The sequence below is a fragment of the Oncorhynchus kisutch genome, linkage group LG1, assembly GCF_002021735.2.
Source record: "Oncorhynchus kisutch isolate 150728-3 linkage group LG1, Okis_V2, whole genome shotgun sequence".
NCBI lineage: Eukaryota > Metazoa > Chordata > Actinopteri > Salmoniformes > Salmonidae > Oncorhynchus > Oncorhynchus kisutch.
Window position 1 is genome coordinate 33,264,884 of NC_034174.2, and position 13,988 is coordinate 33,278,871.

General features: G+C 42.6%; 1 protein-coding gene across 3 annotated transcripts in view; it reads left to right on the forward strand.

Moving 5' to 3' along the window:
• The window catches only part of LOC109895894 (AMP deaminase 2), a 67,875-nt gene extending 55,103 nt beyond the window's left edge, over nt 1-12,772 (forward strand). For all 3 annotated transcript variants that reach the window (XM_020489973.2, XM_020489982.2, XM_020489990.2), the window contains exons 10-18: nt 41-235; nt 372-503; nt 678-841; nt 1,024-1,150; nt 1,333-1,496; nt 6,709-6,829; nt 7,107-7,280; nt 7,439-7,549; nt 7,626-12,772. In XM_020489973.2, coding sequence (XP_020345562.1) covers nt 41-235; nt 372-503; nt 678-841; nt 1,024-1,150; nt 1,333-1,496; nt 6,709-6,829; nt 7,107-7,280; nt 7,439-7,549; nt 7,626-7,844 — 1,407 coding nt within the window. In that variant the 3' untranslated portion in view covers nt 7,845-12,772. The remainder of the gene's footprint in view (nt 1-40; nt 236-371; nt 504-677; nt 842-1,023; nt 1,151-1,332; nt 1,497-6,708; nt 6,830-7,106; nt 7,281-7,438; nt 7,550-7,625) is intronic.
• The last annotated feature ends 1,216 nt before the right edge of the window (nt 12,773-13,988 follow it).

Below are 13,988 nucleotides of genomic sequence, written 5' to 3' on the forward strand. Positions count from 1 at the left end.
ATCTCATTGTTGTTGACCCTGTCTCTCCCTCTGCCCCCAGGTGGACACCCACATCCATGCCTCATCTTGTATGAACCAGAAGCACCTGCTGCGCTTTATCAAACGAGCCATGAAGAAGTACCCTGGGGAGATAGTCCACATGGAGCACGGGAGGGGACAGACCCTCATGGAGGTGTTTGAGAGCATGAACCTGACTGCCTTTGACCTGAGTGTGGACACACTGGACATGCACGCGGTGAGGAGCAGGGGGAGAGGGGAGGGGGAAAGAGAATTGTTAGAGAGGGAGGGGTAGGAGAATTGTTTAAAGAGAGAGGGGTAGGAGAATTGGGGGAAGAAGAGTGGCATCGTAAGTGTCCCCTGTCTATTCTCAGGACCGCAACACGTTCCATCGCTTCGACAAGTTCAATGCCAAATACAACCCCATCGGAGAATCCATCCTGAGAGAGATCTTCATCAAGACAGACAACCACATCGAGGGCAAATACTTTGGCCACATGATCAAGGTCTGAAACCATCCCATGCTACCTTAAACAGCCATACAAACAGTGGTGTTTGTGTTAGTTCACCCCACATAGTTATGCAGATTGATATTAAGAGAAAATGTGGCCTTGAAGTCTTAATTCAGACATTAATACAATAACATTGATGTCTCTAATGCGTTGTTGGTGTTCCATCAGGAGGTGATGGCTGACCTAGAGGAGAGTAAGTACCAGAATGTGGAGCTGCGTCTGTCCATCTACGGCCGCTCCCGGGACGAGTGGGACAAGCTGGCCCAGTGGGCCGTCAAACACCAAGTCTACTCTGACAACGTGCGCTGGCTCATCCAAGTGCCCCGCCTTTTGTGAGTAGTACCTCTACCTACTACAGCATCAACAAAGCAGTTATACACATCTACCTTTTATCAGCTTTTCTTGGACGTAAACCTCTCCTTGTATTTGTGACAAGTATTATCTTTGCATGAATACTATGAATGAATGTGAACGATAATAATCTTCCATATGATTAACCCTCCTCTGACTGCAGTGATGTGTACCGCACCAAGAAGCAGCTGGCTAACTTCCAGGAGATGATGGAGAACATCTTCATGCCACTGTTTGAGGTCACCATTAACCCCCGCAGCCACCCTGAGCTGCATCTCTTCCTCCAGCATGTGAGTCGCTCACACAGCACTACAGTCAACAAAGTAGGATTCTCCCTTTCCCTACACCTAACATATCCAGACACTTGAGATGCATTTTCTTCCGGTCAGAAAGAACTTAGGGCCCCACCTCATTCATACACTCCAGGTACTGTTTTACCATAACTTATTGTTGTATAACTGTATGTTGTCAGGTGGTGGGCTTTGACAGTGTGGATGACGAGTCCAAGCCGGAGCACCACATCTTCAACATGGACAGCCCCCTGCCAGCCGACTGGACAGAGGAGGACAACCCTCCCTACTCCTACTACCTCTACTACACCTATGCCAATATGGCCGTGCTCAACCACCTGCGCAGGTACCAGGCTGCTTAACGAACCTCAGCACAAAGACGACTATAAAAAATAAATAAAGGCCCAGTGCAGTCAAAAACTAGATTTTCATGTGTTTTGTATATACACTACTGTTCAAAGGTTTGGGATCACTTAGAAATGTCCTTGTTTTGTCAATTAAAATAACATCAAATTGATCAGAAATACAGTATAGACATTGTTAATGTTGTAAATGACTGTTGTAGCTGGAAACGGCAGATTTTTTTAATGGAATATCTACATAGGCGTACAGAGGCCCATTATCAGCAACCATCACTCCTGTGTTCCAATGGCACATTGTGTTAGCTAATCCAAGGATGCTGGCCTTGTAGGCAGAGTTGCAAAGAAAAGGCCATATCTCAGACTGGCCAACAAAAATAAAAGATTAAGATGGGCAAAAGAACACAGACACTAGAGGAACTCTGCCTAGAAGGCCAGCATTCTGGATTCGCCACTTCACTGTTGACGTTGAGACTGATGTTTTGCGAGTACTATTTAATGAAGCTGCCAATTGAGGACTTGTGAGGCTTCTGTTTCTCAAACTAGACACTAATGTACTTGTCCTCTTGCTCAGTTGTGCACCGGGTCCTCCCACTCCTCTTTCTATTCTGGTTAGTGCCAGTTTGCGCTGTTCTGTGAAGGGAGTAGTACACAGCGTTGTACCAGATCTTCAGTTTCTTGGCAATTTCTCGCATGGAATAGCCTTCATTTCTCAGAATAAGAATAGACTGAAGAGTTTCAGAAGAAAGGTCTTTGTTTCTGGCCATTTTGAGCCTGTAATCGAACCCACAAATGCTGATGCTCCAGATACTCAACTAGTCTAAAGGCCAGTTTTATTGCTTCTTTAATGAGGACAACAGTTTTCAGCTGTGCTAACATAATTGCAAAAGGGTTTTCTAATGATCAATTAGCCTTTTAAAATGATAAACTTGGATTAGCTAACACAACGTGCCATTGGAACACAGGAGTGATGGATGTTCAAATAAAATTTATTTGTCACATACACATGGTTAGCAGATGTTAATGCGAGTGTAGCGAAATGCTTGTGCTTCTAGTTCCGACAAAGCCGTAATAGTAATCTAACCTAACAATTCCAAAACGAATACCTTATACACACAAGTGTAAAGGGATAAAGAATATGTACATAAAGATATATGAATGAGTGATGGTACAGAACGGCATAGGCAAGATGCAGTAGATGGTATCGAGTACAGTATATACATATGAGATGAGTAATGTAGGGTATGTAAACAAAGTGGCATAGTTTAAAGTGGCTAGTGATACATGTATTACATAAAGACGCAGTAGATGATATAGGGTACAGTATATACATATACATATGAGATGAGTAATGTAGGGTATGTAAACATTATATTAAGTAGCATTGTTTAAAGTGGCTAGTGATATATTTTACATCCATTTCCATCAATTCCCATTATTAAAGTGGCTGGAGTTGAGTCAGTGTGTTGGCAGCAGCCACTCAATGTTAGTGGTGGCTGTTTAACAGTCTGATGGCCTTGAGATAGAAGCTCTTTTTCAGTCTCTCGGTCCCTGCTTTGATGCACCTGTACTGACCTCGCCTTCTGGATGATAGCGGGGTGAACAGGCAGTGGCTCGGGTGGTTGTGGGTGCTTTTGGTGACAAGCCGAATTTCTTCAGCCTCCTGAGGATGAAGAGGCGCTGCTGAGCCTTCTTCACGACGCTGTCTGTGTGGGTGGACCAATTCAGTTTGTCCGTGATGTGTACGCTGAGGAACTTAAAACTTACTACCCTCTCCACTACTGTCCCATCGATGTGGATAGGGGGGTGCTCCCTCTGCTGTTTCCTGAAGTCCACAATCATCTCTTTTGTTTTGTTGACGTTGAGTGTGAGGTTATTTTCCTGACACCACACTCCGAGGGCTCTCACCTCCTCCCTGTAGGCCATCTCGTCGTTGTTGGTAATCAAGCCTACCACTGTAGTGTCGTCCGCAAACTTGATGATTGAGTTGGAGGCGTGCATGGCCACGGAGTCATGGGTGAACAGGGAGTACAGGAGAGGGCTCAGAACGCACCCTTGTGGGGCCCCAGTGTTGAGGATCAGCGGGGTGGAGATGTTGTTACCTACCCTCACCACCTGGGGGCGACCCGTCAGGAAGTCCAGTACCCAGTTGCACAGGGTGGGGTCGAGACCCAGGGTCTCGAGCTTGATGACGAGTTTGGAGGGTACTATGGTGTTAAATGCTGAGCTGTAGTCGATGAACAGCATTCTCACATAGGTATTCCTCTTGTCCAGATGGGTTAGGGCAGTGTGGTTGAGATTACATCGTCTGTGGACCTATTTGGGCGGTAAGGAAATTGGAGTGGGTCTAGGGCGTCAGGTAGGGTGGAGGTGATATGGTCCTTGACTAGTCTCTCAAAGCACTTCATGATGACGGAAGTGAGTGCTACGGGGCGGTAGTTGTTTAGCTCAGTTACCTTAGCTTTCTTGGGAACAGGGACAATGGTGGCCCTCTTGAAGCATGTGGGAACAGCAGACTGGGATAAGGATTGATTGAATATGTCCGTAAACACACCAGTCAGCTGGTCTGCGCATGCTCTGAGGACGTGGCTGGGGATGCCGTCTGGGCCTGCAGCCTTGCGAGGGTTAACACGTTTAAATGTTTTCCTCACGTCGGCTGCAGTGAAGGAGAGTCGCGGGCCGTGTTAGTGGCACTGTATTGTCTTCAAAGCAGGCAAAAAAGTTATTTAGTCTGCCTGGGAGCAAGACATCCTGGTCCGTGACGGGGCTGGATTTCTTTTTGTAATCCGTGATTGACTGTAGACTCTGCCACATACCTCTCGTGTCTGAGCCGTTGAATTGTGACTCTACTTTGTCTCTATACTGACGCTTAGCTTTTTTGATTGCCTTACGGAGGGAATAGCTACACTGTTTGTATTCGGCTATGTTTCCGGTCACCTTTCCCTGGTTAAAAGCAGTGGTTCGCGCTTTCAGTTTCGCACGAATGCTGCCATCAATCCACGGTTTCTGGTTTGGGAATGTTTTAATCGTTGCTATGGGAACGACATCATCAATGCACTTTCTAATGAACACGCTCACCGAATCAGCGTATTCGTCAATGTTGTTGTTGGACGCAATGCGGAACATATCCCAGTCCGCGTGATCGAAGCAGTCTTGAAGCGTGGAATCAGATTGGTCGGACCAGCGTTGAACAGACCTGAGCGCGGGAGCTTCTTGTTTTAGTTTCTGTCTGTAGGCAGGAAGCAACAAAATGGAGTCGTGGTCAGCTTTTCCGAAAGGAGGGCGGAGGAGGGCCTTATATGCGTCGCGGAAGTTAGAATAGCAATGATACAAGGTTTTACCAGCCCTGGTTGCGCAATCGATATGCTGATACAATTTAGGGAGTCTTGTTTTCAGATTAGCCTTGTTAAAATCCCCAGCTACAATGAATGCAGCCTCAGGATATGTGGTTTCCAGTTTGCAAAGAGTCAAATAAAGTTTGTTCAGGGCCATCGATGTGTCTGCTTGGGGGGAATATATACGGCTGTGATTATAATCGAAGAGAATTCTCTTGGTAGATAATGCGGACATTTGATTGTGAGGAATTCTAAGTCAGGTGAAGAGAAGGACTTGAGTTCCTGTATGTTGTTGTGGTCACACCATGTCTCATTAATCATAAGGCATACGCCCCCGCCCCTCTTCTTACCAGAAAGATGTTTGTTGATGTTTGTACGCCTATGTAGATATTCCATAAAAAATCTGCCGTTTCCAGCTACAATAGTCATTTACAACATTAACAATGTCTACACTGTATTTCTGATCAATTTGATGTTATTTTAATGGACAAAAAAATGTGTTTTTCTTTCAAAACAAGGACATTTCTAAGTGACCCCAAACTTTTGAACGGTAGTGTATACTGAACAAAAATTTAAACATGTAAAGTATTGGTCCCATGTTTCATGAGCTGAAATAAAAGATCACAGAAATTTTATTTGATATATGCACAAAAAGCTTATTTCTCTCAAATTTTGTGCACAAATTTGGTTACATCCCTGTTAGTGAGATTTTCCCCTTTGCCAAGATAATCCATCCACCTGACAGGTGTGGCATATCAAGAAGCTGAACAAACAGCGTAATCATTACACAAGTGCACATTGTGCTGGGGACAATAAAAGGCCACTCTAAAATGTGCAGCTTTGTCACACAACACAATGCCACAGATATCTAAAGTTTTTGGGGAGCGTGCAATTGGCATGTTGACTGCAGGAATGTCCACCGGAGCTTTAGCCAGAGAATTTAATGTTCATTTCCCTACCATAAGCCGCCTCCAACGTCGTTTTGAAGAATTTGGCAGTACGCCCAACTGGCCTCACAACCGCAGAGCACATGTAACCACGTCAGCCAGGGACCTCCACATCCGGCTTCTTCTCCAGCGGGATCGTCTGAGATCAGCCACCCGGACAGAAGATGAAACTGCGGAGTATTTCTGTCTGTAATAAAGCCTTTTTGTTGGGAAAAAGTCATTCTAAATGGCTGGGCCTGGCTCCCCAGTGGGTGGGCCTATGCCCTCCCAGGTCCACGCATGGCTGCACCCCTGCCCAGTCATGTGAAATCCATAGATTAGGACCTAATTAATTAATTAAAATTTGACTGATTTCCTTATATGAACTGTAACTGTAAAATCATAACAATTGTTACATGTTGCGTTTATATTTTTGTTCAGTATATATACATGCTATGAGGTTGGAATAATACTGTACAATTGTGGAAATTATGATAATGCCCTTTTATTATAAGAGCTGCTTGAAAAGGCTGCCTGAAATTTCAGCTTGTTTGGTGTGATGGAGTTTTGATCTGCCTGGTGACATCACCAGGCTGTAAATTAATTAATAGACCAATAAGAAACAGAGTTCCTAACCTCTCTGCCAATAACAATAACAGCTAGCTTTCAGTGTTCTTCGCCCCACTCCCAGACAGCCCTAGCAAGATTCTTGCTTGAGAAATTGCTCTTTGCTAAAAAGCTATTTTGGTTTATTTTTTTACCATGAAAATAATCACAGTGAGGTTCTTAATTGTTACCCAGAAATGATTTGATATTGAGATAAAACGGCTGCATTGGACCTTTAATAACATAATTGATGAATGAATCGCATGAAAACATTAAGGATTGTTAATGAATATACTTTATGAAGCTAATATGTGTTTGCTTGTGACATGCAGGAGGCGTGGCTTCCACACGTTTGTGCTGCGCCCTCACTGCGGGGAGGCGGGGCCTGTCCACCACCTGGTGTCGGGTTTCATGCTTTCAGAGAACATCTCCCACGGGCTGCTGCTCAGGAAGGTCAGTCAGCACACACGTCGTCTCCCATAGCGACGCCACACTACCATGGCAACCACACGACTGACAGATAGTAGAGTTCAGTTCATAGGTGACCTCTGAAGGTTTGATTGATTTATTAAATGATGTCTTGGTTTTGGGACTTTGCTCACCAGGTTACTTCAGCAAATTTAAGAGAATTCAGATGAACAATCATACACTTTCCCCTTGAATACTGCAGTTGTGCATTTAACAAGATAGACTATATCATATGGCATCTCTTTCCTCTTCATGTCCCCAGGCACCAGTGCTGCAGTACCTGTACTACCTGGCTCAGATTGGCATTGCCATGTCCCCCCTGAGCAACAACAGCCTGTTCCTCAGCTACCACCGCAACCCCCTGCCTGAGTATCTGTCCAGAGGCCTCATGGTCTCTCTGTCCACTGACGACCCCCTACAGTTCCACTTCACCAAGGTCAGTGCACAGGGGAGTGGTGTCAAGACACACACACACATACACAAACACACACAGAGGCAAAACCATTCACACTACAACTGCAATGGTGAGTCAGTACAGTCAATCAGTACAATTCATTGAATGTTTCTTTGTCTTTTGTGTGTGTTTGTCCTCAGGAGCCTCTGATGGAGGAGTACAGCATCGCCACACAGGTGTGGAAGCTCAGCTCCTGTGACATGTGTGAGCTGGCCAGGAACAGCGTCCTTATGAGCGGCTTCTCCCACAAGGTATCTGCTTCCTCTACTCTCATCCACAGCCATTTTGTGCCAAGTGCTCTGCTCTGATGTTCTTTCTTGTCTCCAGGCAAAGAGCTACTGGCTTGGGCCCAAATACAGCAAAGAGGGCCCGGAGAGCAACGACATCCGTCGCACCAACGTCCCGGACATCCGCGTGGCATACCGCAGTGAGACCCTGCTGGAGGAGCTCAACCTCATCACCCACGCTGTGCGCACCAAGGAGCTGGACAACATCGACGAGGAGGACACCCTCTCCATGGCTCCCATCGGGGCAGAAGGACGCTAATCAACAACTCCTCTCTATTGCTCCCTGGATAGGTTTTATTTCATATTGGAGGAGATTTTCTGATCTTCGATCTGTTCCTGGGTCACTTCCTCTGTCACTTTTATCCACTGACCCTCCATACATTCACACCCCAAGTGATTTCCTTTGTCATGTGACCCTGCATGGGAAGGAAGATTCCACACTTTGCCTGTGATTTAATGACATGTTTGTACCCATCACTGATATCACACACACACACACACTTATTGCAGTTTTCCTGTCCTAAAAGCTGCTTATCTTCCATCACACAGTGATGCTGCTTTAACCTTAACATCTAGTGTAATATTAACATCTAGTGTAATATTAACACCTAGTGTAATATTAACATCTAGTGTAATATTATCATCTAGACATCTAGTGTAATATTAACATCTAGTGTAATATTAACATCTAGTGTAATATTATCATCTTGTGTAATATTATCATCTAGTGTATTATTAACATCTAGTGTAATATTAACATCTAGTGTAATATTATCATCTCGTGTAATATTATCATCTAGTGTAATATTAACATCTAGTGTAATATTAACATCTAGTGTAATATTATCATCTCGTGTAGTATTAACATCTAGTGTAATATTATCATCTAGTGTAATATTATCATCTCGTGTAATATTATCATCTAGTGTAATATTAACATCTAGTGTAATATTATCATCTCGTGTAGTATTAACATCTAGTGTAATATTAACATCTAGTGTAGTATTAACATCTAGTGTAGTATTAACATCTAGTGTAATATTAACATCTAGTGTAATATTATCATCTCGTGTAATATTAACATCTGGTGTAGTATTAACATCTAGTGTAGTATTAACATCTAGTGTAATATTAACATCTAGTGTAATATTAACATCTAGTGCAATATTTTCATAATGGTTATAACCTTTGAAGTAGGAAAACAGATACAACTTAGCAGCAATATTATGAGTGTATTATCCATGGGTCATCTTACCTCACTATACAATGCATAGGTTCCACACTACATTGTTCCAACAACACCTGTTCCGCACTGAGAGGAACAGTCGCATGTAACTTAGAGATGCATGGAAACCATGGTAACACTTTTCTAAAGTACGGACGTACTGAGTTTAAAAAACAAACAAAGGACCAAATCTGCGTGGTCTAGAAACAGAAGTTGTGCACAATTCCAGTTTGTGTGTGCTGCTGGGTATCTGCTGGCTTTCATCTGTTTCTGGCTTCAGGAAGTTTCTAGTGCTTTAATAGCTAAAGGAGTCCTCTCAGCTAGTCTCCGTGATCTAAATCAGCTCTAACTAAAAAGCAAGCAGGACATCCAGCAGAGACACTGCAGCAGCCCTCAGGACATGGAGCTGTGCTGTGACTGTGGTCTACTGCAAACATTCCATTCAATTAACTTTAAGATCGATGTTATTTTCACATTAGTTATAGAATATGCAGCCAAAAAGAGTAGATGTATACTATTCCAGTACAGATGCATGATGTGTACAGGATATATATATATCTGTCTGTGGTAGAGTGGATGCTGAGAGATGTGAATGATGGAGCCAATCAACCACAACTTGTTTTCCAAGCACAAGTAAAAAAGAATGAATACAGCATCTCCCCCTCCCCCCCTACCATTACCGCAACAGTCTCAATGTTCTTGGATATGGATCCTCCAAACCCCATTGCGTGTGTATATCCAACTCCCACCCCTCACACACCTCTTGGCCCTCTAAAGAGACCAGGACAGACCCCAGGGACTGGTCTCTGGACCCACTATGTCAGTTATTAGTTAATTGTATGCAGTGCCCTGTATGCTCCATACCAGACTTACCAGTGCCTTTTGATTTTAGGCACTAGCTAGCCTGTCACAGTCCAAGCTGTTCTCATGTTCTGCTGCAACGCCTCAGTCCTCATCACCAACAACAACAACCGCAGCATCTGTTCTCTTCATGCATTAGCATTTTTGCTGAACTAACATCAAGATGATGCCATTGGGACTGAAACCATGCAGCATGTTAAAGTACCTTCTCCCTTACCTACCCAGACCTTCCAGTGAAATGGAAGAAACCGTTTTACCAATGCTCTGCTTTGGCTGCATTTCCACCGTGCATCTTATGTTGTGAATGCCTGCATGGAGCCCTGCAACAGGAGTGGCTGAAAAGCTGTTTAAAGTGTGATGTAACGTGAAAAAGCAACACATGAGAATCCAAGTAAGCTGAATGACTGTCATGTATGAAGTATGTGTGCAGTCAATGATTGTTGTTAGTTTGAGTTCTGCAAAACAAACTCATTCAGCTTGTCATCCCTATGGTCATCGGGAACAAATAAGCTCATCCCCACCACCATGGTTGTCATGGTCACCAAATCAAGTACACACCTATCCCCATTATTTTGCCCAAAGACAAAGAGCCTCTTCTATGCCCGATTAAAACTGTGGGCATTCATCTTGGATATTGTTATAACTGTTCTAATTGTACACTCCCATTAGATGCCAAGACTGTTCCAGTGGAATAAGTGGGCCCAAGTTGTAAATGTTCACCATGCATTGCATACCATATCTACCAGGCCATTTTAAAAACTTAAGATCGAAGCGTGATATATACAGGAAGGCCTAGATTCAAGCAGATCAAGTGTTAACTGGCGACAGCCGACACCCACATAGCTGATGTTTTGGCATCAGAAGTGGAACTGCGTTGGAGCTGTCAAATCGGAGAGCAGCTGCTCTTTATCATTGTCACGAAGCCACACCCGTCCCACTCTCGTTAAGTTCAGAACGAGAAAGTGTAGTCTATATAGAAATAATGACGCACAAATAGAAAATCATCATCACGGTGTAGATTACATCTCACATTCCAGTGTTCTAACTTATAAACAAGGCTGCATGGGATTTCTCTTAATGTGACTCCGTGCAGCCAATGGCAATGTCCGCTTTAGCAATAATGCCAAGAGCCGCTTGTGGATTTGACAGCTCTAACGCAGTTCCGACACCGGTCAAACAACAGCTATGCGGATGTCGGCTAAAGCGGATCTGATTGAATAGACCCTAAATATTTGAGAAACCAGATATTTTAGGAGAAATTGTATGCATTAATCTCAATCCTTGGATGCTGATCTGTAGCGCCTCAACAGTGAGGTGTTTCACTGTGAAGGGGTGGCATGTGTTGGACATAGGGTGAGCCTCAGAGTTGAATTTAATATATAAAGTGTATTTTTCTTAAAGGCTATAGAGATAAACTGTTTATATAAAGAGTATATCAATATTTAGATTGCAAACATTGTTTTGTTGCTGTAGATCATTATAAACTGGGGTTATTAAAGCTGAAAGATTTATTTTGTTATCATAATTATTTGCCTTGACTTTCACAGAATTTTACAATTGGACTTTTAGCCAAAGTGACTTACATTTGACATATGTGTGGTCACAGGAATCAGACCCACTACCTTGGCCTTACAAGCGCCATTCTCTACCAACTGAGCTACAAAGAATCATGTATATTCTTTTCTTATTTGATATTTTCATTGTTTGTTTTTCTGGTTGATTGTTGTGTTAGGACTGTTGAACTCGGTTTAATTTAGCATGTAGCTCTCTCTCAATAGAGTATCGAGTGAAGGTGATCAAGTTAACCAGGGTAATTTGGAAGGGTCTTCAGAAATGGTAGTACCAAGAGCCATATTGGGTATCCATCCCTGCCATGTATCTCAACCAGAGCTGCCTATGTAATCTGGCTATACACCCACTCAGACATTGTAATCCTTCCCACAAACATACAGCCATAGACTGGACCGTTGTTACTCTTTGATTGATACAAACAAGGCTTTTAAAACAGCAACAACCATTTACTATAGCTTTTGATTTGATTCTTTAAAATAGTATTTTGCAGGGAATTAGAGGATGCATGTATAATTTAAGGGTTTATGTCTCCGTGTGTAGAGTAGGATGTGTGTAATTGTTGATAAAGGATCAGACATCCATTTTCTGGTCCAGGTATGGCTCACTAAGGGACTCAACGACACAGTTTCCAGTTCAGTTGACCTTACCTTTTCATTTCCATCCATCCATTAAAGATTGTCCATCAGAGTTCATATATCTGTTCTGTCAAACCTCACCAACTCCTGTTGTTTGTCTCAATCTGTACAATCAGTTTAGTTATTTTGTTTGTTTATAAAATACAATGCTAGGGAACCTATTGGTTCTACTGTAGCATACCATAACTCTGAGACCATACGTTGTATTCTCAAACTTCACTAAAGACAGACATATGTAATTCTGTCCCAATCGAAAGAGCACACAAAGTTCAATGCCATTTTGAGTCCAAAATGCTGTTCTCTTGCAACGGGTTTCAGTAGTGCAAAGAGTCTTGGGTAATAGTAATAGACACTATGTTGTCATCACAGAACACAAACCAGTTAATCAGTCAATCATCACACTGCGAGTTTAGTTCTTTGTTCAATTGATTTTCTCATTGAAGAATTGCCTATAGTATTCTTTACACTTCATAATGTTGAATTCAAACAATTAGATTTTCACTTGTGATTATTTTGTGCTCAATTCATGTTTTCCTTATTAGACATTTTCATGTTTTTACATGAAAGGTTCTCTGCACGTTTTTTATATTGACATGGTTTTCAGGGCTCTGTTCAATCTGTGTTGCTGAAGTGTTACAGATTGCGCGATAGCAATTTAAAGGTCATATCTGATTGAGCTGACATATGCAGTGTTTACTGTAAATGCAGTCTCCGCTTACGCAGGAACATTACCTTTACATTTCAATCACGCTGTAACGCTGAACTTCTGCAACGTGGATTGAATAGAGCCCTTAGTGTATTGTAGTCACTATCATGGCTTTAAATTAATTCCAATGTTTTACAGACTATGGAATAATGTCTGATGATTGAAATAAAGCATGTTTATTCATCTAATGTGTTGTCTGGTGTCATAAACATTTTTTTTTAAGGAGTCAGCTTATTGACTCATTTAGTCAACTAATATAGTTGATTTACAGTCAAAAGTTTGGACACCTACTCATTCAAGGGTTTTTGTTTATTTTTACCATGTTCTACATTGTTGAATAATAAGACATCAAAACGATGAAATAACACATATGGAATCATGTAGCAACCTAAAAAAGTGTTAAACAAATCAAAATATATTTTAGATTCTTCAAAGTAGCTACCCTTTGCCTTGATGACAGCTTTGCATACTTTTGAAATTGTCTCAACCAGCTTCATAAGGAATGCTTTTCCAACAGTCTTGAAGGAGTTCCCATATATGCTGAGCACTTGTTGGCTGCTTATCCTTCACTTTGCGGTCCAACTCATCCCAAACCATCTCAATTGGGTTGAGGTCGGGTGATTGTGGAGGCCAAGTTATCTAATGCAGCACTCCATCACTATCCTTGGTCAAATAGCCCTTACACAGCCTGGAGGTGTGTTGGGTCATTGTCCTGTTGAAAAACAAATGATTGTCCCACTAAGCGCAAACCAGATGGGATGCCGTATCGCTGCAGAATGCTGTGGTAGCCATGCTGGTTAAATGTGCCTTGAATTCTAAATAAATCACAGACAGTCACCAGCAAAGCACTCCCACACCATCACACCTCCTCCATGCTTCATGGTGGGAACCACACATGCAGAGATCATCTGTTCACCTACTCTGCGTCTCGTAAAGACACAGTGGTTGGAACCAAACATCTCAAATTTGGACTAGTCTAATGTCCATTGCTCATGTTTCTCGGCCTAAGCAATTCTTCTTATTATTGGTGTCCTTTAGTAGTGGTTTCTTTGCAGCAATTTGACCATGAAGGCCTGATTCAATCAGTCTCCTCTCAACAGCTGATGTTGAGATGTGTCTGTTACTTGCACTCTGTGAAGCATTTATTTGGACTGCAATCTGGACTGCAACCTTCTAATGAAGGTATCCTCTGCAGCAGAAGTAATTCTGGGTCTTCTTTTCCTGTGGCGGTCCTCTTGATAGCCAATTTCATCATAGCGCTTGATGGATTTTGCTACTGCCCTTTATGTCTTAAAATAATGATGGACTGTCATTTCTCTTTGCTTATTTGAGCTGTTCTTGCCATAATATGTACTTGGTCTTTTACCAAATAGGGTTATCGTCTGTATATCACCCCTACCTTGC